At 44.1% G+C, this 27,206-nt stretch overlaps 1 protein-coding gene across 5 annotated transcripts in view; it reads left to right on the top strand.

Annotated features, from left to right (window-relative positions):
* Positions 1–27,206, top strand: part of RASGRF2 (Ras protein specific guanine nucleotide releasing factor 2) — a 266,695-nt gene that overhangs the window by 184,552 nt on the left and 54,937 nt on the right. For all 5 annotated transcript variants that reach the window (XM_055428673.2, XM_088838504.1, XM_055428675.2 and 2 more), the window contains one exon: positions 25,076–25,182. In XM_055428673.2, coding sequence (XP_055284648.1) covers positions 25,076–25,182 — 107 coding nt within the window. The remainder of the gene's footprint in view (positions 1–25,075; positions 25,183–27,206) is intronic.

The following is a 27,206-nucleotide window of genomic DNA, read 5'->3' as shown; positions in this document are numbered from 1 at the left end:
AATCGCCTATGCCTTTTGAAGATTTTTATATGCTAAAAAGAGGGTATTTGTGTGTGCCAGTTGTCTGCTGTGATCATTGCATTCCCATCATGAGATCTGAAGCTCAAATGGGTCAAGGGCTCAATTTAAATTCATCTTGGGATCACTGCATAATTGCCCACAGCATCTTACCAAGAGAGTAAGTTAGTAAAATGTAGAACCGCTGGCATTCCTGATACACAGACAGACTTTCATGAAACTGAAAATTATCTTGCTGGTGACAGAATTAGTCGTACTGAGAGAAAGAGGGCCATGTGATGGCCAGTACAATGATCTGCTGATTTGCTTTCATTTCCTTCATCAGAGAGCATTTCTGAAGTGTGATCTTGAAAGAGAACAGCCTGCTCTCTGGGCTGATGGTGGGGAATAAGCTCTAATGAGTGACCCCACTGTATGACTGAGACGCTATTAAATCCTCACCCTTGGAATTGAGGATAAGAGCTGGCTCTTAGTGTCTCCAGGAGCCAGAGGTGAAACGTATGCATGCCCTTGAGAGGATGTGTTATTTACCAGTCATAGGTTTTTCTAACTTGCTGAGCTTCCTGAATGTTATAGAGCTGGAGGAGGACCTCTTAGACAAAATATTTGTATATATATTGTTTTGTCCCTGCTGTACTCTCTTTCCATCTTGTTTACAGAGATTTCTGTATGTGAATTGTGTGCAAAAGATTAGATGCTTTATTTAAATCCTTATAATGAAGATTACTAATTACTATGTTCAGATGAACTGTACAAAAAAGATCTTCATGACCCAGATAATCACAATGGTGCGATCACTCACCTAGAGTCAGACATCCTGGAATGTGAAGTCAAGTGGGCCTTAGAAAGCATCACTACGAACAAAGCTAGTGGAAGTGATGGAATTCCAATTGAGCTATTTCAAATCCTGAAAGATGTTGCTGTGAAAGTGCTGCACTCAATATGCCAGCAAATTTGGAAAACTGAGCAGTGGTCACAGGACTGGAAAAGGTCAGTTTTCATTCCAGTCCCAAAGAAAGGCAATGCCAAAGAATGCTCAAACTACCACACAATTACACTCATCTCACACGCTAGTAAAGTCATGCTCAAAATTCTCCAAGCCAGGCTTCAGCAATATGTGAACCATGAACTTCCAGATGTTCAAGCTGGTTTTAGAAAAGGCAGAGGAACCAGAGATCATATTGCCAACATCCTTTGGGTCATCAAAAAAGCAAGAGAGTTCCAGAAAAACATCTATTTCTGCTTTATTGACTATGCCAAGGCCTTTGACTGTGTGGATGACAATAAACTGTGGAAAATTCTAAAAGAGATGGGAATACCAGACCACCTGACCTGCCTCTTGAGAAACCTGTATGCAGGTCAGGAAGCAACAGTTAGAACTGGACATGGAACAACAGACTGGTTCCAAATAGGAAAAGGAGTACATCAAGGCTGTATATTGTCACCCTGCTTATTTAACTTATATGAAGAGTACATCATGAGAAACGCTGGGCTGGAAGAAGCACAAGCTGGAATCAAGATTGCTGGGAGAAATATCAATAACCTCTTTATAAGGATGACACCACCCTTATGGCAGAAAGTGAAGAGGAACTAAAAAGCCTCTTGAGGAAAGTGAAAGAGGAGAGTGAAAACGTTGGCTTGAAGCTCAACATTCAGAAAACGAAGATCATGGCATCTGGTCCCATCACTTCATGGGAAATAGATGGGGCAACAGTGGAAACAGTGTCAGACTTTATTTTGGGGGGCTCCAAAATCACTGCTGATGCTGATTGCAGCCATGAAATTAAAAGATGCTTAATCCTTGGAAGAAAAGTTATGACCAACCTAGGTAGCATATTAAAAAGCGGAGACATTACTTTGCCAACAAAGGTCCATCTAGTCAAGGCTATGGTTTTTCCCGTGGTCATGTATGGATGTGAGAGTTGGACTGTGAAGAAAGCTGAGTGCCGAAGAATTGATGCTTTTGAACTGTGGTGTTGGAGAAGACTCTTGAGAGTCCCTTGGACTGCAAGGAGATCCAACCAGTCCATTCTAGAGGAGATCAATCCTGGGTGCTCATTGGAAGGACTGATGCTAAAGCTGAAACTGCAGTACTTTGGCCACCTCATGCGAAGAGTGGACTCACTGGAAAAGAGTCTGATGCTAGGAGGGATTGGGGGCAGGAGGAGAAGGGGACGACAGAAGATGAGATGGCTGGATGGCATCACCGACTCTGTGGAAATGAGTTTGAGTGAACTCCGGGAGTTGGTGATGGACAGCAAGGCCTGGCGTGCTGTGAATCTTGGGGTCGCAGAGAGTCAGACACGACTGAGCAACTGAACTGAACTGAATTACAATGTGCATTCTTGGCACCAGTGAGCTCATTGCCTGTGTTTTAATCAGATATGCAGTATCATTTGTCAGTCAGCCTTTTTCTCTGAATCTGTAGAACAATCCTATGCAATGGTTTGGTTTTCATTTAAAGGAATGGTCAGGTTCTGCCATCAAACAGAGATAGGTTTTTAAAAACTCTTGCAGGCTGTCTTCTAAAGATTGGCTCAAAGAGTATGTGATTCACCCAGAATTGTCCCAGGGGGAGAGAGAAGCTTCTGTATGAAGTCTCCTTACTTCTGCCGGGGCCTCTCTCCCTCTATCCTTCTTTCCTTCCTTCACATGTGGAAAGCAGTTTTGATCAGTGAATATTTACCCAGAAATTATGGCAGTCTGTTAAAAGACAAGCCTCGGCACAACGAAACTAAAGGGCCTCCAGTTACCTCTGAATGTGAAAAATGCTTTTTTAATTGAACATTAAAAAATAAGAGGAAGAAAACAGGGAAAAAGTACCAGAGTGGGTTGCCATGCTCTTATCTGGAGATCTTCCTGACTGAGGGATTGAACCCACATTTTGCTCTGCAGGCAGATTCTTTACCACGGAACCATCAGGGAAACCACAAATAGCATCGTAGGCTAATTCCTAGACCTTTGGCTTTGGATGCTTGCTGCCTGTTACCTGTGAAAGTTTGATTGTAGAGAACAAATAAGCTGTTTTCCTTGGGAAGAGATTTATTACAGGGAATTGGGTTCAGAGGAAGGAAGAGGCTTAAGTCTGGGCTTCAGGAAATCACTTCTGAGGTACAGCATAGAACTGACCCACAGAGCTGCTTCTTCTGGTCCTTATGGTGGTGGGCACATAGGAGGTCTCTTTGGAAACTGCTGACCCAAAAAGACAGTGACTTCACCACCTCAGTGAGCCGAAGACTGCTGCCTTCCTCTGCAAAGCATGCACCTGTGGGCTGGGACACTGCTGGCCTCCGTGGCCATGCCTGTTGGCAGAAATGGCTGCTGCAGTGGATAATGGCCTCTGTCTCCTTTCCACCTCCCAGGCCCTGAGCAGATGCTCTAAGTTGCATTCAGAACCTGAATGGCAGGAGAACTTGGGAAATACAATTTTTAGCTTTTGAGCATTCCAGCCCCAGAAGACATGAAGGAACCACCTCTCCATCTTAGACTTTTACACATAGTCACTTATACTTACCAAAAGGTGTTTATTTTTAATCATAGTAATTCAAGTACAGATGTGAATACACGTATTGGCAGAATATGCAAAAATGAAGTAGTCCATAGGCACATAAGGTGCTCTCACAAATTTAAATGCACCTCTCTTGACCACCAGACTCACTAGTTTAAAATGTCTTCAAGTCAAGCAATGTTTGTGCAATATGTGGTCTAGCTACAAAAGAAACATGCAATTAGAGTGTCCTTGTGGGACCCCAGTTATGTGTATATGTCTGCCCATTAAGTCCTGTGCTGAGAATAAACAGCTCTTTTTTACTGACCCAGGGAAGTACAGACCCAATGTGTGTCCCAGCATGAGATGCTGTGTAATCAGAGAGCTGGACTTGGCTGAGGGCATCAGACATGTTTGCTCATTGGGGGACTCTGAGTTGGGGAAATTAGAACTTGTGAGTGCTGCCATCACGTCTGTAGTTGATGTGAATGGCAGCTAATGACATTGTGCATGCAAAACCTCTGGTGCCTAGTAAGTTAGTGTGCGGGTCAGATAGGTGTGAAGCGTTAGTACAGTGCCTGGCCTGTAATGAACCCTATATAAATAATTGCCACCACCACTACTACTATTATTATTTAATCATTATTATTTTCCATGAAGTGAGAGTAACTGACGTAGGATTATTGGAAAGCTTAAATGAGTTTAGTCCCTGGCATAAGTGAGCACTGAGTAAATGTTAGCCATAAAATAATATCGTCATAGTGTTTTAACTCTTAGAATGCTTTCACTGTAACATATTTCCCAAGACCTTCCCTAACCCAGAGACCTCCTGCCTCTGAAGAGTAAGAGTCTTTGGCTTGAATTTGAGAGATGAGCACATGGGCCGCCTTTTCTCCTTCAGGATAGGGTGACTTCTCAGCAACGCGCACATTCACTTCACAGCTTTAGTAACCTTTACAGTCTTTCAATAGCACCTCAAGTCCAAGAAGTTAGTTTACTTTTGGAAAATTATTTTTCTAACCAAAACAACTCTGTACCACACTTATTCACTGTGTGAATTAAGGTCTCTACCCTTAAAATTTGGACAAGTTTAATGAAAAAAAAAAAAGGTCCCACCTTCATGAAGTTTAGGAATCAGTATGGTTTGTTAATTCATATTTATATTAATCAAATACTTTGACCTGATTCAGTAGAAAATATTTTTGCACGAGTATCTGCTAGACTGTTGAATCATTTTTAGACTGTTGAATCATTTCTTGGGAAGTTAAAAAGAACATACTTTCAGAATTTGCGGTTTTAAAAAGATTTTTCTCTAGCCTGATGAATAGTGATAGTAACACAGATTTAGGGAATGAAATTCTTGGGGAGCTTCTAATACCTTCTGGCAGTTGCATACCAGTTAGCCATTGACCTGATCAGCAAAATATGGATTCTGGAGGGAAGAAGTTCCCTATGAAATTCCTATATGTGAGTTAAAGTCCTCCATAGATGAGGTGAAGGTGTCTGGGTAGGGCAATGAGAAATTCTGAAGCTTTGAAACACATTTAAAGAATCGTTAGAGATCTGTTTGAAAGTTTTCGACACTGAGCGTTGAGTAGCCATCTTCTGCTGAAAGTATATTATATGAATCGATTTTGTCTGAAACACTCTTTTGAGACAAGAAACCTCAGCCAGGGTGGAGCGGACCCCAAGGACGGGGCCGGGTTCAACCCCGCCTGCATGTGGAGGGCGTTTCCTGGGGTTGAAGGTTTCACAGCTGTGGACAAGCCTCTCTTCTGAGTCCTCAGTTGCTGAACTGAAAGTACTTAATGGCACCTCAAGTCTTGTGGTTACAGACCCCAGGGAGCATGGGATGGGAGGAGAAGTGTGGTAAATTCCGAGGCAGGGAGGTTCAGGAACCTCCAGACTCAGGAAATACCAATGTCTTCAAACAAATGGAACCAGTTTGTGTTGGTATATTTATCCACGGTGATAAAGTGCATTTAAAAATACTGGAATTGTCCATGGAATTCTACAGGCATGAATACTGGAGTGGGTTGCCATTCCCTTCTTCAGGAGATCTTCCTGACCCAGGAATCGAATCACATTATAGGCTAATTCTTTACTGTCTGAGCGAAATTACATTACTGAATGAAGGGAGATGTAACCCTAATCCAGTGCCCCAGGCTTCCAGCATGGAATCTCAGAGTGAGGCCTGATTTCTTCTTAGGAAGTGAAAGTCACCCAGTTGTGTCTGACTCTTTGCGTCCATGGAATTCTCCAGGCCACAATCCTGGAGAGGATAGCCGTTCCCTTCTCCAGGGTATTTTCCCAACCCAGGGATCGAAGCCAGGCCTCCTGCATTACAGGTGGATTCTTTACCAGCTGAGCAACCAGAGAATAACTTGAGTTAAATCAGTTTAAGAGCTGCACCTCCACCGGTCCTCCACCTCGCATCCAGTATGGATTCATATTGGAATGTCCATCTTTCATAGGCTTCCTTGGGAATATTTCTAAGAATTGCAGGTGCTGTGTTTCCCTGTCTTCACTTGTCTGCTGGTGCTTCTCTAGGTCGAGTGTCAAGTTCTCACTGCCTAAGTCCCCGCTTGCTGGGCTTCTTCAGTGCCTCCGCTGCTATTCTGGGAGCTTTGACCAGTCCACAGAGATGCGCGCCTGAACCCTCTTTACGGCCACCCCTGGGGCTGCTGCACATCTCCGCTGATTTGCCCAGACCACACAGTTCACACTTTTCCTAAGCTCCAGGACTTACTCTCGGTATCAGTTCAGATTTCACCTTTCTTCCGGTGACTTAACTCTTGCCCCATCACCCTTTCCTACAGTCTGATCTGGTTCTGTCTATGCCACATGGGGCCACCTTGTGCAGCTCAGTGTCACAGAACCTCAAAAGAGATGGGGTTGTGGTCATAAGGGGTCCTTTTGTAAAATCACAGATGCAGTCAGATGTATGGAATTGGTCTTGCCCAGATTTACCAAAGGTGGATTACTGGGGCAAAGCGGCACTTTATTTCTCCTGCTGAAAGCCCGTGCCTGCTTACAATTCTAGGAATAAGCAAGAAAGGCAGTGTGCACTCTCACATGTGAAGGAGTGGCAGCATTGAGGGGAGGCCTTTGTAAGCCGAGGGGAGGTTGAGGTGCTAGAGAAAAGGGGTGGGGATGGGAGGAGGCAGGAAATCGATGCTGCCAAGGAAGAAAGGGTGTCAGACGCATGGTGGGAGACCCGAGCTTTGTCCAGGGAGACCCCAAGGAAGGGACCTTAGGAGCGTCTAGATAGGGTCTCAGTCAGTCCAGTTCAGGCACACAGTTGTGTCCGACTCTTTGCAACCCCGTGGACTGCAGCACACCAGCCTTCCCTGTCCATCACTCCCAGAGCCTGCTCAAACTCATAGCCATCGAGTCGGTCATGCCATCCAACCATCTCATCCTCTGTCGTCCTCTTCTCCTCTTGCCTTCAATCTTTCCCAGCATCAGGATCTTTTCAAATGAGTCAGCTCTTCGCATCAGGTAGCCAAAGTATTGGAGTTTCAGCTTCAGCATCAGTCCTTCCAATGAACACCCAGGACTGACTTCCTTTAGGATGGACTGGTTGGATCTCCTTGCAGTCCAAGGGACTCTCAAGAGTCTTCTCCAACACCACAGTTCAAAAGCGTCAATTCTTCGGCGCTCAGCTTTCTTTATAGTTCAACACTCATATCCATACATGACTACTGGAAAAACCATAGCCTTGACTAGATGGACCTTTGTTGGCAAAGTAATGCTCTGTGTGATACCAAAGAGGAAACTGAGACCCTGCAAGGCGAAGGCACTTTTCCAAAGCAGCTCAGTAAGATAAGTCCGTTAAAACATCTCCAATCTGCTAGTCCTTGTATCACATTTGCTGCTTTCTCCATGGGGAAGGAAAAGAGTGGGGATGGTGGGGCAGGGAAATTCTGAAGAAGGGAGCTAAGGTGTCTCAGACTGCAACAGCAGTCTTCAAGTCACAGGTGGCAAGGTGCGCTGAGGGTGAAGGAACCACACCAGCCCCGCGGCGTGTGTCTCGCTCAGTACTCTTAACAGTGCTGTACTGCACCATTATCAGCATTGTGAGTTGTTTGACATTGCCCTCAGCGACTAGGTGATGGATCCGAAGTCGCTGGCATAAGGGACCAGGGCTGAATCATCCATCCGTCAGTGCTGTTAAACTAATCCACTGGAGTAGAACTGTGTGGCAAGCTGCTCAGAATCTGTCTGAAATCCTGGGAGATGTCTTTAAACTGCACACTTCAGTACACAATGGGATGGTGGTGATTTTCTCCTCGCTGAGCTTCCTTAAGTTTCAAAGCAGGCACAGAATTTTAAATGAAAGGGCACAGAGCCCCTGCAGGCTTGAAAGCCTGCATTCTGACCCTCCACCCCCTACTGCAGCCGCCTCCAGGGCACGTGAGGAAAAGCAGAAGCCTGCTTGGCATGTTCTGCTGGTGTGATCAAAGGCACAGAGCCTGGAGCTACCAGGACCTTTACTAAACATCGGCAGGATCAGACGGACTGATTCAGAGTGGAGCTGCTCTCTGGAGAGGCCAGCAGAGCTGGGCTGCCCGGACTCACCCTCTGTTTTCAGGTCTCACATGGGCGCTCTGTGCCGCCAGGTCATCCTGGTAAAGTCACTGTCTCACACACCAGGATTTCTCATCCTCTCCTCTCTTCAGATCTCCACCTCCCTTTCCAACTTCACTGGTGAGCATCTCTCCTCCTGCACAGTGAAAACAGAAAGGATGACTCTCTCCTCCACTAACTTCACCAGCCCACTGACCCTGGACTCATCCTCTGCCTTCTCCCCATGGGTCTGGAAGAATCACCCCTGCCCTGCTGTTGGGTCCACTCCTCCCCTTCCACATACTCAAGAACTTATTTCCTTTGCTGTCCTCAGTTCTCCCTAAGCCAGCCATCTCCCTTGGCATGGCAGTGTGTCCTTAAATCAGCAGTTTTCCTGGCTCCTGTTCCATTTCGCAGCTTGTTTTCAATGCAGAACATCTCTCAAGAGCGAGCCTGCCTGATGTCTCCCCTCCATCCCCTCCATTTCCCCTCCACCTCTTCTCTTGGACTTTCACTCTGAAGTGAGTCTTGTCACCTAGGACCTACATCTTGCTGAAGCCAAAGCCCTCATCTTAGTCTGCCTCTCAGCAGCATGTGGCGGAGCTGATGGCATCCTCCATGTTGAAACACTTGTCCTGTTCGTCTCCGTGACACCACATGTGCCAGATTTTCCTTTCTCCTTGCTCTCCTTCCCTTTTTGATCTCCTTTGCTGTCTCCTCTTCTACAAAATCTCTACGGGTCTTGGGATCACAAGGCTCTCCTGGCCTTTTGCCCTGTCCCCACTCTCTACTCACGTAGCCTTATGATCCTAAGTACTTTGTAAATGCTTGAGACTCTCCATTTTACATTTCCAGTCTGAAACATTCTACTTGAGTTTCAGGCTGTTATGTCTAAGAGCCTTCTCGACATAGACACTTAGATGTCTAAAAGAGGCATCTTTCAGTTTAAAACCAAACTCTTGATTTTCTCCCTAAAACCCAGTTTCAGGAAATGACATCATCATCTAACCCAAATGCTCAGCCCCCAACCCGTGGGACTCCTCCTGATTCCTCCCTTTCCTTTAGACCTCACGTTGGCTTCTTAGCGCTGCTATGATAGATGACTTCAAATGGTTGACTTAAAACAGCATAAATTTGTTCTTTCTTGAAACAAATATGAAATCTGAATTTTACTCTCTCCTGTCCACGCGATTCTTAAAGAGATGGGAATACCAGACCACTTACTTACCTGGCTCCTGAGAAACCTGTATGCAGATCAAGAGGCAACTATTAGAACTGGACTTGGAACAACGGACTTGTTCCACAATGGGAAAGGTGTACGATAAGGCTAGAAATCTGAAATCAAGGTGGCGGCCCAGCCATGCTCTCCGAGGGCATTAGAGAAGGAGTCCGCCTTGCGTCTTCCAGCCTCTGCTGACTGCTGGCAGTCCCTGGTGTTCCCTGCCTTGTAGCAGCAGAACTCTTCTCTGCCTCTGTTGTCACCAGGCCTTCTTCCTTCTGGGTGTGTCCATATCCAAATTTCTTTCTTATAACTATATCAGTCATTGGATTCAGGACTCTCCCTAATCCAGTTTGACATCTTACCTTGATTACACGTGCAAAGACCCTGTTTCAAATAAGCTAACACCCATAGGTTCTGAGTGGACGTGAATTTGGGGGAGCACTGTTCAGATCAGTGCAGACCTCCACATCCAGTCCGTCCGCAAGGCTTAGCTCCTCCGTCTTCAACAGTTCTTACCGTTCCTGCCACAGCCTTTGTCCAAGCCTGTGTCCCCTGGTTTACTGCCTCATTCCTGGTCTCCCCCACTCCACTTTTGCCCACTCCTGTGCATACTACCTAAGGGAGCCAGAGTGACCTGTTCAGAGTGTCAACAAGGCCATGATTCCCCTGCACAGGACCCTCTGGTGGCTTCCCGGTACCCGAGAAGACAATCCAGCTCTTTCACTTGCCTTGGGAGATGCTCCGTGGTCTTGCCTGCTCTCCACCTTCATCTCCTTTCTCCGGATCCCATATTCACCAGGCCCCAGCCGCACTGGGCCGCTTTCTGGCCCTCCATCAGGCTGAACTGTCTCATGGCCTCCTCATTCACTGTTCTTCAAACGCTCTTCCCCTGGATCTTCACATGACTGTCTCCTTTTCATTGTTCGTGTCCCAGTCCCCTCCTTGCAGAGGCCTTCCCAGCCCAGCCTGTCAAGTGTTCTCTCTCGTCCTTTGTGTGCCTTTGTCTCTTTGTCTGCCTCTCTGTCTCACACACACACACGCCTGTTTACTTCCCACATAGCTCTTCTTTTCAACATCTGAATTTACCTTATCCATTTGTTTATAGATAATATCACTGACATGACTTATTGCTTGTTATTTCTGTCTCCCTCGGTGGAGCATAAATTCCTGTAAACAGCTAATTAGCTTCCTGTTGCCCACCGCTGTACCCCAGTTCCTATGAAAGAGGTTGACACAAAGACTCTCAGTGAGTGTTTTGTGTCTGATAAAATGGGTCATCTTTGTATTCTGTGGCTTCCAGCCTCTCTCCCAAGGTATGTTTCATTTTCTATTGGCAGAATCATTTTATACACTGAAACTTTTTGTGTACAGTCCTCTGTTAACATTTGAGGGGGAGGAAAGGGCCTGTTTGTATCCCCCCTCCCAGCCACCTCTGAAAATTCTTGCAGTGGCTTCTTCAGAACAGCTCAGCTCATCCTGTGGCTGTCCCCTCTCCTTGCACACACAAGTGCCTGCTCCTTCACCACTGTATACACGTTTGATACACCTCCCAGAATCAGGAGCTGTCACTCCTTGCCTCACCCTCTGCCCCCACGGAAAAGCTTTTCTAAACATGTGTATAGGCTTCTGTAGAAAGAAATGTAGAAAGATTTGGAAAATTACTATCGTTTGGGTTTGTGGGGAGATGTTGCCTAATGCAAGGACAGGAATGTTGTTCCACATCACGCTGGTGAGCCGCCTGTTATCCGGAAGGGGTAGCAGACAGCCATCAGAGAATTCAGACTAACATACTGATGTTTTCCACATAGTTGGTTATGAAATTGGGCCGAAAAATAATTGGGAAATTTAAAGTTTTGTTCTTTTTGTTTTTTGTTGTTCCTTATGTTAACCATTTCTAGAGCATTTACTGTATTTTCCAAGGCCTGGGTAATACTGGTTTTGCTATCAAGAAACTCTGAGCATGAGCGTTCGATTTCTTGATTTCCTTTAATAGATCACCATATTTTGGTTTTCAGAGCGGTTCATGTTATTGGCTCCCACAAATCATTATCACCTCTCAGTTTCTAGACTATCTCTTTTCTTCTTGCCTCAGCAGTTTTCTTAACTCATTTAAATTTGCTTACATTCTAACTTCACTTCTTACCTACACCTCAAAGGACCCCATTCTGCCTTGGCAGAAGTCACCGTCTCCCTCTGTACTGGCTACGTGTCCTTATTGTATCTCTGCATCTGCACAAAAACTGATGGCAGCCACAGTGGGAGGCCTGGAGCTTACACAGCAATAAACACGGGCAGCCAGCACGTCTTGTGTCTCAGTGGGAAGAGGCTGGGTTTTCGAATCCAGTGACCTCACCATAAATCCTGGCTTTGCTCTTACCATCTGTGACCTTAGGTACCTATTGGACTTCTCTGAGCCTCAGTTTCCTCATCTGTAAAGACAAAGAATCTGTTTTATACAATTGTGAGAATTAAAAGAAGTAACACCCAATGGTTCTCAATAAGTTTTGTTTTAAATTTAGTATATAACCACTTCTTCAAGAATCTAAACAGCACATATTTTTAAAAAAATCCATGAGAACAGTTCAGCTGACAATCTTAGTCAGAAAATCTTACTGATTTTCTTGAAAGGTGAAAGCAAAGGAAAGATATTGATTTTGCCATTCTTCATGTATTTCTCATCACAAATGATTATAGACCTGCTGAACTTCTTTTCCTCATTCTATTATTCAAGGATGTGTTTATTGCAATTAATCACACTTAGGAAAAATCTCAGGTTAAATGGAGTAAAGAGAAGAACTTAACAACTCGAAAGATAAGGACATACTTATAGACAATTAAAAAAAAAATCTCACTATGCAGAATTTGTTCATTGCCTCATCAATGTCTTGCCCTATAACACCTTTCAGAAATGGCCCTTTCACATTTCTGGCCATGTGCTTTGAGTGGGAGCTGCCTCCTCCAGACACACACACACACACACACACACACACGCACACATGCATCTCCCTGCCATCTCTGACACCTCCCCACTATTGCCATAGGGATCAGTTTGAGGAAGGCATATGATGCAGTCAATGAAATGCAAAGATATTTTAGAGGATTTCTAGGTTACACATTTCTTTATCTTTAGTGGAAGCTACCAAAAAGAATGCCTTGTCATCCTCTAGATGCTGTTATATGAAGTAATATGATGATAAGATTAGCAAGGCCTTACCCATTTTTGCTACCTGGAAATGAGAGCAGAATAAAAGCACTAAAGAGAAATAGACATGGACCAGACTAACATGTACCTCTGAATCAAACAAGATCTAAATCTAGAACTATCCCCAGATGTATAAAATAGCAATTCCCTTTTTACTCTAAGCCAGTTCTGTTGCTGGTGAATTTAAGGTTCTCACTTTGTTGTGAAAGAATTCAGAGATGAAATGATAGGTAAGAAGTAGGCTTGTTTAGAGAGAAACACACTCTACAGACAGTGTGGGCCTCCTCAGAAGGTAAGAGCGAGACTGAAATATGGTGTGGTTAGTTTTTATGAGTTGGGTAATTTCATAGGTTAATTAGTAGGAGGATTATTCCAATTATTTGGGGGGAAGGGGCAGAAATTTCCAGGAATTGGGCCATTGCCCACTTTTTGACCTTTTTTGGTTAGCCTCAGAACTGGTTTAGTTTAGTTCAGTTCAGTCGCTCAGTGGTGTCCGACTCTTTGCGACCCCATGAATCACAGCATGCCAGGCCTCCCTGTCCATCACCAACTCCCGGAGTTCACTCAAACCCATGTCCGTTGAGTCGGTGATGCCATCCAGCCATCTCATTCTCTGTCGTCCCCTTCTCCTCCCACCCCCAATCCCTCCCAGCATCAGAGTCTTTTCCAGTGAGTCAACTCGTTGCATGAGGTGGCCAAAGTATTGGAGTTTTCAACTTTAGCATCAGTCCTTCCAGTGAACACCCAGGATTGATCTCCTTTAGAATGGACTGGTTGGATCTCCTTGCAGTCCAAGGGACTCTCAAGAGTTTTCTCCAACACCACAGTTCAAAAGCATCAATTCTTCGGCATTCAGCTTTCTTCACAGTCCAACTCTCACATCCATACATGACCACGGGAAAAACCATAGCCTTGACTAGACGGACCTTTGTTGGCAAAGTAATGTCTCTGCTTTTTAATATGCTGTCTAGATTGGTCATAACTTTCCTTCCAAGGAGTAAGCATCTTTTAATTTCATGGCTGCAGTCAACATCCGCAGTGATTTTGGAGCCCAAAAAAATAAAGTCTGACACTGTTTCCACTGTTTCTCCATCTATTTCCCATGAAGTGATGGGACCAGATGCCATGATCTTTGTTTTCTGAATGTTGAGCTTCAAGCCAACCTTTTCACTCTCCTCTTTCACTTTTATCAAGAGGCTTTTTAGTTCCTCTTCACTTTCTGCCATAAGGGTGGTGTCATCTGCATATCTGAGGTTATTGATATTTCTCTCGGCAATCTTGATTCCAGCTTGTGCTTCTTCCAGCCCAGCGTTCCTCATGATGTACTCTGCATATAAGTTAAATAAGCAGGGTGACAGTATACAACCTTGACGCACTCCTTTTCCTATTTGGAACCAGTCTGTTGTTCCATGTCCAGTTCTGACTGTTGCTTCCTGACCTGCATACAGGTGTGTCATTTAGCACGCTAATGTATCACAGGATCATAATGAGTGTTTAGTGAGGCTCAAGGTCGAGGAGGAGTGAGGTCTTCTGCCGTCTTGGCCCAGTTGGTTCTAACCAGTCTTGGTCATGTCCTTGGGCTGTGTCAGGCTTTTAAAGGTTGTGTCCTGTCCCCCTCCCTCCCGTTTTAATTTGAGTTGGGTGTTCTGTCCCTTTGCAAACAAAAGATTGCCCGGGAAGAGACCATTAAAATGGGAGTAATCGAATGTACTGGTATATTACTACACCAAACATCCTACCATATACGAACTAAGGTTCAATTTCTGTAATTGTAGCTGTTATTCTAGAATATCTCTCAAAAATGAGTATATCAGTTTATAGACTGAGTGAATGCTGTTATCATGATGTTTAGCACAGTGTGTGTGCAAATCTGCTTGTCTGCATTAGTTTTTGTTTTTTTAGTTTACTAGCTCATAAAGCCCTTCATAACTAGGAAAATATTCTAGACTTGGTTCAGTGGGCAATAGGGAGACATTAGAAGTACTTGGAGCTGGAGCAGTAACAAATTCGAGGGATATTTGCAGTTACTGTTGAAGAAACAGAGCCTTGCTCATTTGCAGGGTTTCAAATTACACATCTTTGGTGTTTTACTTGTTTGAAGGCTGTCTTCTCCCCATTTAAAAAACCAGCTCATGAGAGCAGGGGCCACATTTCTTGTTCACCAGGTGAACACAGATATTATTCACAGGACAATGGACCTGTGAACATAGATATTCAGCACAGGAATATCTATATTTCTACAAAGGACCTGGAACATAGATACTGATGGGATAACTGAATTACGGATGAGGAAGAAGAGAAGGCAGAGAGAATGGGGAAACAGGAAATGTAGGAGATGAGAAGCTACAACCCATGTGTGAGGTGCCTAGACTCAGAGTTATAGCAGGAGACTAGAGAAGAGAGGCATCGGTCTCACAGATGCTACCAAAAAGTTAACAGTGTTGACTGAATGGGAAAAACCGAGGAAATACAGAGAGGAGTGAGGTTTCCCACCCAAGAAGCAGAAACCGTGGCTGTTCCATTGACTCAAAGTTGGGATGGGGAGGAGCATGAGAGAAAAAAATTTTTTTTTATTTTTGGATATTTTTTTACGAGAGAAGAATGTGTCATTAATATGGAAATGTAAGGATTTCTTTCAAGGAATGAAGGATTTGGGGAAATGATGGAACTAAAGGTGTCAGGTTGGAATATGTAGAAAAACCGTGGGAGAGAATTATGTTCCCGAAGGAGTGAGAACTGGTTGCAGTCAGCTTGAGAGCAGACCAGAAACGGAGGAGGAGCATCCTCTGCTTGTTCCTTCAGACTTGTTTCAGAGTAAAGAACAGACTTTCTAGAATTTCTGGGAAATTAATGCAGGTAGTTTAAACATAGTACTCATAATCAGATTGTCCATGTTAGTCATTTTCAGACTTTTATCACAACCCACTCATAAGAAATACAGATTGCATTTTGACCCACACAGGCACACACACACACAATTGCTACAAAATTTTCTCTGATGAATACGCATTCTCACTATATACAGTCTAGTCAGTTTTCATCTATTTCATTGTTTAAAGCTGGTAGCAACCCACTAAATAGATCTCACTCCCCATTAATAAATCATGTCTGGAAGTTTTAAAAGCCCTGGTCTATGTGAAGGTCACATAAGAAATGTAATGAATTTGATGAAAGTACACATTTTGAGAAAATTTAAATTCTGATTAGATAAAAGTTTTTGTTTAAAATCCATTACCATGGATTCTACCAACTCTATAATGGTGCTATGTTCTTATGAAACTGAAACTGAAACTGAAGTCGCTCAGTCGTGTCCGACTCTTTGCGACCCCATGGACTGTAGCCTACCACGTTTCTCTGTCCATGGGATTTTCCAGGCAAGAATACTGGAGTGGGCTGCCATTTAGCTCTTCAAAATTTAGAAAGAATTAAAAGGAAAGCACTTACTTTTCCAAAACATTCAAATGGCTTCTTATCTTGGAGCTTTAATAGTATTTACCAACTTGTAAATAAAATTTAAAGTCTGAACTTTGGATGCAGGCTATAAGGTGTAATTAAAAGCACGCTGGCTTTGGAAATGGACGGAACTGGGCTCAAGTCCTGGATCGGCCGCTTATTTTATTGTTTATTTATTTATTTATTTTGGGCTGCTGTGCATCTTCGTTGCTGCGCAATGGCGCCCTCTAGTTTCGGTGTGCGGGCCTCTCCTTGCAGTGGTTTTTCTTATTGCAGAACATAGGCTCAGGACATGCAGGCTTCCGCAGCTGCAGCTCACAGGCTCCGGAGGTCAGGCTTAGTAGTCGGGCCTTTGGGCTTATTGGCTCCACAACTTGTGAGGTCTTCCTAGACCAGGGATCAAACTGGCATCCTCTGCATTTCGAGGTGGATGCTTAACCACTGGACCGACCACCAGGGAAGCCCCTGCACTGATTAACTCTGTGACCTCTGCCACATTTTTTAAGGGCTCTGAATTCCTCTTTCTTTGTCTGTAAGTGGGGAAAGCAACACTTACTCAATTCAGTTGCTATTGTTGCTGAAGAATTCTTGTTGATCACATTACTTATAGGGCTTCTCTTGTGGCTCAGTTGGTAAAGAATCCACCTGCAATGCAGGAAACCTGGACTCGATCTCTGGATCAGGAAGATCCCCTGGAGAAGGAAGAGGCTACCCATTCCAGTATTCTGGCCTGGAGAATTCCATGGACTATATAGGCAATGGGATCGCAAAGAGTTGGATGTGGCTGAGTGACTTTCACACACACATAGTACTTATGGCCCAATACTTGTTACTTGGTGGGCATGCAATAAATGGCAATTGTTATTATTACAAGGGCTAAAGTACAGACAACTTGTAAAGCTACTAGTACAGTGCCTGGCATAAGGCAGCAATAAATATGGATGATCTTTCTATGCCAACAACCAAAAAGTAGAAATACAGTTGTAAGCCAAGTACGTAGAAATGTACAAACAAATTATATGATTTTATATTACATACAATTTTTAAAGAAAGATATTTACTGGATAAAGTAAAGCACATGGATAACATTGATGTTATTGGAGAGATTGAGTCTCATTTGTGTAACGTGAGAAATTATTCACCACTGTTGCGGCATTTTTCTTAATTCCCCCACTGATGTAATCATTAAAGTTATCTCAATGCATTCATTCAATAAACCTAAGTTTATTAAGACCTACAATGCCAGGTACTGGGGATAAAAACACAGTAAGAAACGTTTCTAGAAGTGTGGTTAAAATAAACAATAGTTAGCACTTACTTTTGCTCCCATGGACCACTGACAACACTCTCTCTGGGCTTTTTGGGTCTTCCTGATTGACGTTCCATACCACGTCAGAGGATGGCGTAAAGATGCTCTGTTGGTCTTCAGAACAGCTCCATGGTCCACTTCTTGATGATCTACTTTTCAGGTTAAAATAGCTCACCATGTTCAAGAATTCCTTGTTTTTTAGTCAATTTGCGCTCAGGCAACCGCAGGGTAGCTCTAACTGAACAAGCCCATAATCCACCTCCGTGTCATCTTACTTCCATCTCACCGTTATTTTACTTACCTCTTACAAAGTAGGCAGTGAAGTTAACTATCACATCATTTGAAGAAAAAAATGAAAGTTTTCCAGCTTTCCTATATTTTAAAATGTCCTTGCATCCCTCCTCACCACTTTTACTGTCTGTCTGCTTGTTATAGATTTCATATCCATAGTCATCATAGTAATATGATGGGAAAATGCCCTTAATTCAGATACATAGGATCTGCAGATACTTTCTGATAGTTTTCATTGGGAGGGATGCAGTTTTTGTTAAGAAAAATAACTGCTGAGTGCCTGTGTGCAAAACTGAAGGGCCTACAAAGATGCTTCAGATAAAATCCCTTCACCAGGGAACGTATAGTTTAATGAGAGAGGTGTCACATGTACCACCAAAGCTGTAAGGGAGAGAATGACTCACGAGGTGTCTAGGGGAAGGACCATAAAGTTGAATCTCATTCTTAACTTCACACACACGGTGGTTTGCTTCTTACCACTTTTCTAAATGACTTTTGTTGCCCAAATTAGCCCATCTGACCAGTGCCTCCAACTGAAAAAAAGCCCATGCATGAATTGGGAAGACAGGAATCTCGTGGTGGCAGTATTTCACATGTGTGATGTTAGTAAAATAAAACCTCCTGGCATCTGTAGAGTTTGGATGGGCTGTCACACTTGACAAGGGAAAGGTTTTTAAAACTCCACAAAGAGTTTCTGTTTAGGTTTACAAAATGTGGCTTAAGAACCCCTCGGGGGTGGATCCATGACTATAGGACGGATTGGCTTCTACATGGGTATCACCACCAATTGGCTGTGTGGTTCATGTTTCAATTTGGAAATAAATATTGCTCAAGCAGCCCCCAGCTTGTACGGTGGCTTTCAATAAGGAGGAAATCTGGCAAGTTGCAGAAAATGGTTGCTCTGATCAAAGAGCTTTAAAGTGTGTGAAAAATGGGCATCTTTCATTGCTTGATCAACAGATGGACACCTTTGATCTTAGAAGTACTCTTATTAATTCTGTTTAAACTGCCAATTTAGAAATTCCCGACACCAGATACATGAACCATCTCTCTGAGGGGATATCTCTAGTAAATCCTGAAGGTCAAGTTTTATTAGTGGAACTACAGCTTACTCATATCCACAACTGGGTATTGGTTTTGCTTTTGCTCCATCCCTCCATTCCTTCTAGAGTTATTTCTCCACTGATCTCCAGTAGCATACTGGGCACCTACCGACCTGGGGAATTCCTCATTCAGTATCCTATCATTTTGCCCTTTGATACTGTTCATGGGGTTCTCAAGGCAAGTATACTGAAGTGGTTTGCCATTCCCTTCTCCAGTGGACCACATTCGGCTGTGGTCCATGTGACCAGATCGACTAGTTTCCTGTGATTATGATTTCAGTGTGTCTGCCCTCTGATGCCCCCTCGCAATACCTACCGTCTTATTTGGGTTTCTCTTACCCTGGGTGTGGGATATCTTTTCACAGCTGCTCCAAGAAAGCACAGCCACTGCACCTTACCTTGGATGAGGGGTATCTCCTCAAGGCCGCCCCTCCTGACCTTGAACGTGGAGTAGCTCCTCTCGGCCCTCCTGCGCCCACGCAGCCACCACCTATTGGACGTGGGGTAGCTCCTCACTCAGTATGCCAGCAAATTTGGAAAACTCAGCAGTGGCCACAGGACTGGAAAAGGTCAGTCTTCATTCCAATCCCAAAGAAAGGCAATGCCAAAGAATGCTCAAACTACCGCACAATTGCACTCATCTCACATGCTAGTAAAGTCATGCTCAAAATTCTCCAAGCCAGGCTTCAGCAATATGTGAACCGTGAACTCCCAGATGTTCAAGCAGGTTTTAGAAAATGAAGAGGCACCAGAGATCAAATTGCCAACATCCGCTGGATCATGGAGAAAGCAAGAGAGTTCCAGAAAAACATCTATTTCTGCTTCATTGACTATGCCAAAGTCTTTGACTGTGTGGATCACAATAAACTGTGGAACATTCTGAAAGAGATGGGAATCCCAGACCACCTGACCTGCCTCTTGAGAAACCTGTATGTAGGTCAGGAAGCAACAGTCAGAACTGTACATAGAACAACAGACTGGTTCCAAATAGGAAAAGGAGTACGTCAAGGCTGTATATTGTCACCTTGCTTATTTAACTTATATGCAGAGTACATCATGAGGAACGCTGAGCTGGAAGAAGCACAAGATGGAATCAAGATTGCCGGGAGAAATATCAATAACCTCAGATATGCAGATGACACTACCCTTATGGCAGAAAGTGAAGAGGAACTCAAAAGCCTCTTGATGAAAGTGGAAGAGGAGAGTGAAAAGTTTGGCTTGAAGCTCAACATTCAGAAAACGAAGATCATGGCATCTGGTCCCATCACTTCATGGAAAATAGATGTGAAAACAGTGGAAACAGTGTCAGAGTTTATTTTTGCGGGCTCCAAAATCACTGCAGATGCTGACTGCAGCCATGAAATTAAAAGACGCTTACTCCTTGGAAGGAAAGTTATGACCAACCTTGATAGTATATTAAAAAGCAGAGACATTACTTTGCCAACCAAGGTCCGTCTAGTCAAGGCTATGGTTTTTCCCGTGGTCATGTATGGATGTGAGAGTTGGACTGTGAAGAAAGCTGATCGCCGAAGAATTGATGCTTTTGAACTGTGGTGTTGGAGAAGACTCTTGAGAGCCCCTTGGACTTCAAGGAGATCCAACCAGTCCATTCTAAAGGAGATCAATCCTGGGTGTTCATTGGAAGGACTGATGCTAAAGCTGAAATTGCAATACTTTGGCCACCTCATGCGACGAGTTGTCTCACTGGAAAAGACTCTGATGCTGGGAAAGGTTGAGGGTGGGAGGAGAAGGGGACGACAGAGAATGAGATGGCTGGATGGCATCACCCCTCTGTGGACATGGGTTTGAGTGAACTCCGGGAGTTGGTGATGGACAGGGAGGCCTGGCGTGCTGTGATTCATGGGGTCGCGGAGAGTCGGACACGACTGAGCGACTGAACTGAACTGAACTGAACAGCTTACTCATGAACTGAAATTGCCTTAACTGGAGTCTTATGTGCTAAGCTAACACATGTGATCTTGATGTGATTTTGCACATGGGTTCATGCTCCTGATCAGAGCACCTAGCTCCCCTCTTTCCTGTTTTCTACCTCTTTAGCTCTTTGTATTGCAGCTGGTTAGGGCTTTCTTGATGGCTTAGTGGGTAAAGAATCCACCTGCAATGCAGGAGACACAGGAGATACAGTGTTCGATTCCTGGATTGGGGAGACTCCCCGGAGGAGGAAATGGCTAACCCACACCAATATTCTTTGCCTAGAAAATTCCATGGGCAGGTAAACTTGGTGGGTTACCATCCATGAGGTTGCAGATTTTCAGATCTCTTTACAGTTTGCTCCTTTCTTTATTTAACTGGGTCTAACTCTGGAAAAGACTCTGATGCTGGGAGGGATTGGAGGCAGGAAGAGACAGGGACGACAGAGAATGAGATGGCTGGATGGCATCACCAACTCGATGGACATGAGTTTGAGTGAACTCCGGGAGTTGGTGTTGGACAGGGAGGCCTGGCGTGTTGTGATTCATGGGGTCGAAAGGAGTCGGACACAACTGAGTGACTGAACTGAACTGAACCCGTGTTTATTTATATTTTCCTATCCATGTTTTGGGCTTCCCTTGTAGTTCAGACAGGTAAAGAATCCACCTGCAGTGCAGGAGACCCAGGTTTGATCCCTGGATCGGGAAGAAGATTCCCCTGGAGGAGGGAATGGCTACCCACTCCTGTATTCTTGCCTGAAGAATTCCATGGACAGAGAAGCCTGGCGGGCTATAGTCCATAGGGTGGCAAAGAGTCGGACACGACTGAATGACTAACAAATACATGTTTTAAATTTCAACTTGTCTGTTTTTCAGCAATAATGGAAAGAATAGTTCTGTTAATTTGAAGACTTTTTTGTGGATCTTATAAAACTTAAAGTATTTTAAATTCTTTTCACGTGTTTTTAGTTCACACTTTTATATCTTTAGTCTTTATAAGCATCCTAATTTAGGATATTTGAAATTTTTGGTAGTGGTGCAGGGATGGGATGAGGTGGGGAGTTCCTGATCCCCGTGTCTATGGACCCTTGTTTATGGTGGCTGGCTGATTTGTTTTGTGCTTTGGGATTGTGAGTTTTTCTTAAGGGTCTTTCTTGTTGGTCATCCAGTATAGGCTGAGGGTAAGCTCATGTCTCTCCGGAGAGGTTTTGTGTATGCTTTTGTCAGGGCGCCAGAGTTATCACTGGCCATGACCACTCGGTAATGGTTCATTCTGGGCTTCAAACCTACATGAGGTAGGCCTGTGGTTATCTATTCTCGGCAGGGGGGAATTCACCCCCCTGAGATCCAGGCTAAAATAGTCAAGTTTCTTAACTACCTCCTTGTGCAGGCTGGAGAATTTCTTTTCCTAATCCTCTCTCTCGGGCAGAGGGGTTGGTCTGATGAGAATTCCAGCTTTATGTGGGAGTCTCAGTTCTAATTCTGTCACCCACACTTCCTGAAGGCCCTGGGGCTTCTTCTCTTGAGTCACGTGGATTTACAATCCACATCTCCTGTTACCGAGGCTGGTAACTTACTCTCCTCTCAGAGCAGTAGTTCAGAGACTTAGTTCTTGTTTTCAGGTCTCTCTGTGTTTGACTCCGGAAAATTCCTTATCTTCTTGAGAACTCAGCTATGCATTTTAAAAGATATTATATTTTCCCCAGAATTTCTAAGATTTTAATATCAAAAAGTTTTTTTTTTTAAATATCTATTTTGCCAAGAGCACATCAGCATCCTCTGACAGTGTCTTCTAGTGGGTGGAAAACACCTGTCCACATTCAAAGAGGAGTATGGAGAAGGGACCTCTGCCTTTTAGAAGTGCATGCACTTTTTGGTCTAACTCATTTGTAGGCTCTGAGGACTGTTCATTCAATCACCCTTACCTTTATAGCATGTTCGATTAGTACTGATTTCCTACTGTACAAGCTTGCATTCATTGATTCAGCAAACATATTGTGTCTAGCTTCTGCCCCATGCCACGTATGTGCTCACGCTCAGCAAAAACATACCTGACCCCTGTCTTCATGGAGGACACAAATACTGATCAGATTTGTGTAAAATTGCACATGTGGCCAGTGTCCGGAAATAAGTGTGCATGTTGTTGTGGGACGTGCAATGAGGGATTTACCCAGTTCAGGCCCTTAAGGGCTTTTTTGGGGATGTGAAGTAAGTAAGAGTGGCTTTCACTGAGTGAAAAGTGAAGTGATTATTGCGCCAGATACGGAGCAGTGTGTACAAAGACCCTGGGGTGAGGATGAGGGACTGAAAGAAGGGTGGTTAATTGGAAGAGGAAATTGTGAGAAGAATACCGTCTCAGAAAAGCTGAAAGGGAGCTAAGAGCCGAACCATGGAAGACGTTGAAGGCTGTGTTACAGAGTTTTGTGTTTATCCCGAGAGTCATTAAGGGCTTTAAACAGGGGAATGGCACATCTAATTTGCCCTTCGGAAGATCTTTCTGACTTCAGAAAAGAGAACAAATTTGAGGAGGCAGGAGTGACAGTGAGGCTAGTTAGGAGACTGTTGTCAGTAGGCTAAATAAGAATTGCTAGAGCTCAATGCCTGTTTTGGCTTTGTAAATACAAAGACATGGACAGATCTGAGATTTATTTAGCAGGTAAAGTTATCGAGGAGAAGCAGAGAGGTAGACCAAAAACTATTCCAAGGTTCCAGGCTTACATAACTGGATGGCTGGTGGTGGTCCTTTACTGAGATGGGGAATACCAGAAGAGAATAAGGTTTGATGGAAAGGCCAGGGGGTTTCCTTTTGCATGTGTTGAGTTTGAGGTTTTGAAAGATCTAAGAGGCAGTTGGATTCATGGATCCAGAGTCCAGAGAAGAAAACTTGGGATGTAATTATGAGAGTAACTTTTTATAGGTGATCATTAAATGAGATTTCCTATGGAGAGATGATAAGTTGTTGTTCAGTTGCCAAGTCGTGTCTGACTCTTTTTAACTCCATGGACTGCAGCATGCCAGGCCTCCCTGTCCCTCACCATCTCCTGGAGCTTGCCTAAGTTCATGCCCATTGAATAGATTATAGAAATGTGGAGGTTATTGGTGAGTTTAGTGGGGGCTGTTTTGGTGGTATGAAGGGGTAAGAAGCTAGGAGTAGGATGTAGAGTGAGTAGGAGATGAAATCAGTGAATGCAGACAACTTTTAAGAACTTTCCCAGTGAAGTTTTGTGAGATTTGAATTCATTTTTTTAAAATAACGGCAGTTATTTATTTATTTACTTTTTTGGCCATACCACATGGCATGTTGGATGCTGGTTCCCTGACCAGGAATCAAACTCAGGCCCTCTGCAATGGAAGCACAGATTCTTAACCACTGTACCAGCAGGGAAGTCCCCTTGAATTCATTTTTAAAGGAAACAAGTCACTTAGTTATGATTGGAAAGCAACATATTTTAAAACAGAGAATCAGTAGAAAAATGTTAAAATAGTTTCTTGATAGTGAAGAGGTGGCCAAGATAGAAACATAGGCTGGCACAGAGATGAAGACTCTGACCCAAGACTGAGTTGTAATAATAGCTAACATTTATTGCGCTCTCTTTATTTTCCCAAGTGCCACTCTAAATGCTTAACTAACTTAATCTCCAAAAAGTCTCTGCAATTGATACACTTATTCCATTCAGGACATGAGGAAGCTGATCACCAGAGAGGAGCTGTAACTTACATCGTAGGAGGACAGGGATTTGAACTCAGTCTGGCTGTGGAGTTCATGTACTTACGTGCTTGGGTGCTAAGCTGCTTCAGTTGTGTCCAACTCTGTGCAACCCTATAGACTGTAGCCCGCCAGACTCCTCTGTCCATGGGATTCTCCAGGCAAGAATACTGGAGTGGGTTGCCATGCCCTCCTCCAAGGGATTTCCCTGACTCAGGGATCGAACCCAAATTTCTTATGTCTCATGTGCTGGCAGGTGGATTCTTTACCACTAGCGCCACCTGGGAAGCTCCTTCATGTTCTTAACCACTGTGCTATACTGCTTCTCGATATGTGAGTGCACAACAAAGTATTTATATCATCTGTGAGCCAAGGTATGAGCTTATCCATCTGCAAATATTGAAAATATCTGTGGTTATATGACTCTGGAGCAAAAGTATAAACGAATGTTGGCTCAATACTTTGTTAAAACTCCTTCTTGGCTTTATGTTATACAACAGGACAGGCATAAGTGGAAATGTCACTAGACTATCTGTAGCTTTAGTCAGTGACCATTAATAAATATGTGCACATTATTCATTTAATTGTACCTGTAACTATGTGGTGGCCTCTGAAGGCATCATAGGTAAGTAAGCAGAATCCATGACCAGCTGAAGCCACTTACTCCTCTGCCAAGATGTGTCATTTGTGAGTGTCATTAAGCAGTGTCCCAAAATAAGTGACCTTTTCCAAGTCCCCGGGGATTGGCTTTAACTACAACATGTGTGTTTCTTTTCCTCCCAAGGGTTTAACAACTCCGAGAGAACATGCGACAAAGAGTTTATTATACGTAGAACAGCCACCAATCGAGTACTGAACGTCCTCCGTCACTGGGTCTCAAAGCACGCACAGGTAATTCAGTAGCCTCGGTAATTACTTTCAAGGATTTTTTTAAACACCAGCTTTAAAAATCATTAACAACATCGCCTGATGCTTTTGAATTAGAGTTTGAAACCTTGGAAATAGAGTATATTGAAGGGAAGAAACTCAAAGGTGGGCCTACAGGTCAAAGCAAGCGAATGGGTACCACCATCATCCAGTGGTTCAGTTCTTCCAAGGGCAGGACACAGGAAGCAAGGCAGGACTCCCCCTTCTCTCATCTCTGAGGAAGAGCACCCACTTTGGGTGCCAAAGCTGTGGCAGGACACTGTCCTCTGCCACCTGGGAGCTCTGTCCACAGGGCCCTCTCTATAAATGGAGTTGGGTCTGTTGGGGTGGTACCTCATGGAGGTAAATAGCAGGTGCTCCTGAAAGCAAGCAGCATTCTGGACCCAGACACGGGGGTGTTTCTTCAGCTTGATTCAGAAGACACTTTTGCCTTCACACCCTGTGATGTTTTGTTTCTAGTACAGTTGACTCTTAGTTGAGGCATGTGGGATCCAGTTCCCAGACCAGGGATTGAACCTGGGCTCCCTACATTTGGAGTGTGAAGTCTTAGCCACTGGACCCTTAGGGAAGTCCCAACTCTTGAACAGTGTGGTGGTTAGGAGTGCCAGTCCTCTGTGCAGTGGAAAACTTGTGTATAGCTTGCATCTGGTCCTCCGTACCCATGGTCCTATGATGTGTGTGGTTCCTCCACATCCAAGGATTCAACCGACCTCAGACTGTGCAGTGTGGTAGTGCTTACTATTGAAAACAGTCCGCACTGCTGACTGTTGACCCACGCAGCTCGAATCTGTTTCTCAAGAGTCTACTGTATTCTATTTTTAAATTGCATCATGCTGACAGGACACCTACTTGTTTTCTATTTGTGTGTATTCAGTGCAAGTTTATACACTTTGTATCCATTTCACCTTTTCAAAAAATAAAGCAAGGGCCCCCTTTGCCTCATTGATTCAGGGCATGAGTTGTGCCAAACAATGTCCCCACTGTCAAATAAGTGGTGGGCCTTCCTGACGCAGGCTGGCTAGCACCCTGCAAGGGGAGTTGTAGAGAGAGAAGGGGGCCCTTCGTGACTCAGATCAGAACACGGGAAACATAAAGTGCGAGTTAGCTAATGAGTAGAGGGGAAAAAAATGCAAGGAATTCCCATGTCTCACTTCATTATATTCTCAGAGGCCGTCACAGGTCTACTGCCTGGTCCTTAGTAATGACCGTTCATCAGAGAAAGTCTCGCGAGGGCCAGACTCCTGAAAACCCTGTGTCAGGACAGTTCACTAATTGGAACACGTGGGATTTGGACCTCACCACTAGCTGGCCCGTGACAGTTCCTAAATAGTAATGAAAATAAAAACAAGTACAGCACATTAACAAAGGCTGTAAGCACTTCATCTTGTACATCTTAGATAAATAACAGTGGATCCTATATGAGTCAAATTCAGAGAACCATCCTTAGCTCGTTGGAAATGTCTAGTCTCTCTTTTCCACAATCTCAGTGAGCTGCTTTGAATCCCTTTTGCTTTACTGCAGATAAAACATGGTAATGATGTTTCTCTGCCACCTGACTGTCCATCCTGTCATCTCTGATTTTTGACTCAGAGTCTTGGCTTCTGACACCTGGGTCTGACAGTGGCTTGGAGATGCAGAGTAGTTTTGATAGACAAAGTTGAGCAGATGCTGTGTGTTTCTCTTCCCTAGTCACAGCCTGGGCCCTGCAAGTTCATGCCAAGACTTGCAGTCACAGCACCAGTCACAGCCCAGGTTTCCCTGGTCCCAGCTCCTTCCTCTCCTCCACGTCTTCCCTCAAAAACTCTAACCCCACCTCCCTGTTAGCCTCACTTTCCTTTTATCAATCCCCAGTGCCCTCTTCCTCTAATGATCTCAAACAGGGGTCCCTGACAATTCACATGTAACACTTATAGTAGCTAGAAAAGTACCTCAATTCAAATGACAGTAGGCTGGGGTTATTTTACATTTGGTAAAGACAGTTCATAGAT

This window comes from Moschus berezovskii, chromosome 8 (genome assembly GCF_049115385.1).
Source record: "Moschus berezovskii isolate FMDL1 chromosome 8, NW_MosBer_1.0, whole genome shotgun sequence".
Classification (NCBI taxonomy): domain Eukaryota; kingdom Metazoa; phylum Chordata; class Mammalia; order Artiodactyla; family Moschidae; genus Moschus; species Moschus berezovskii.
This window is presented reverse-complemented; position numbering and strand designations above follow the sequence as displayed.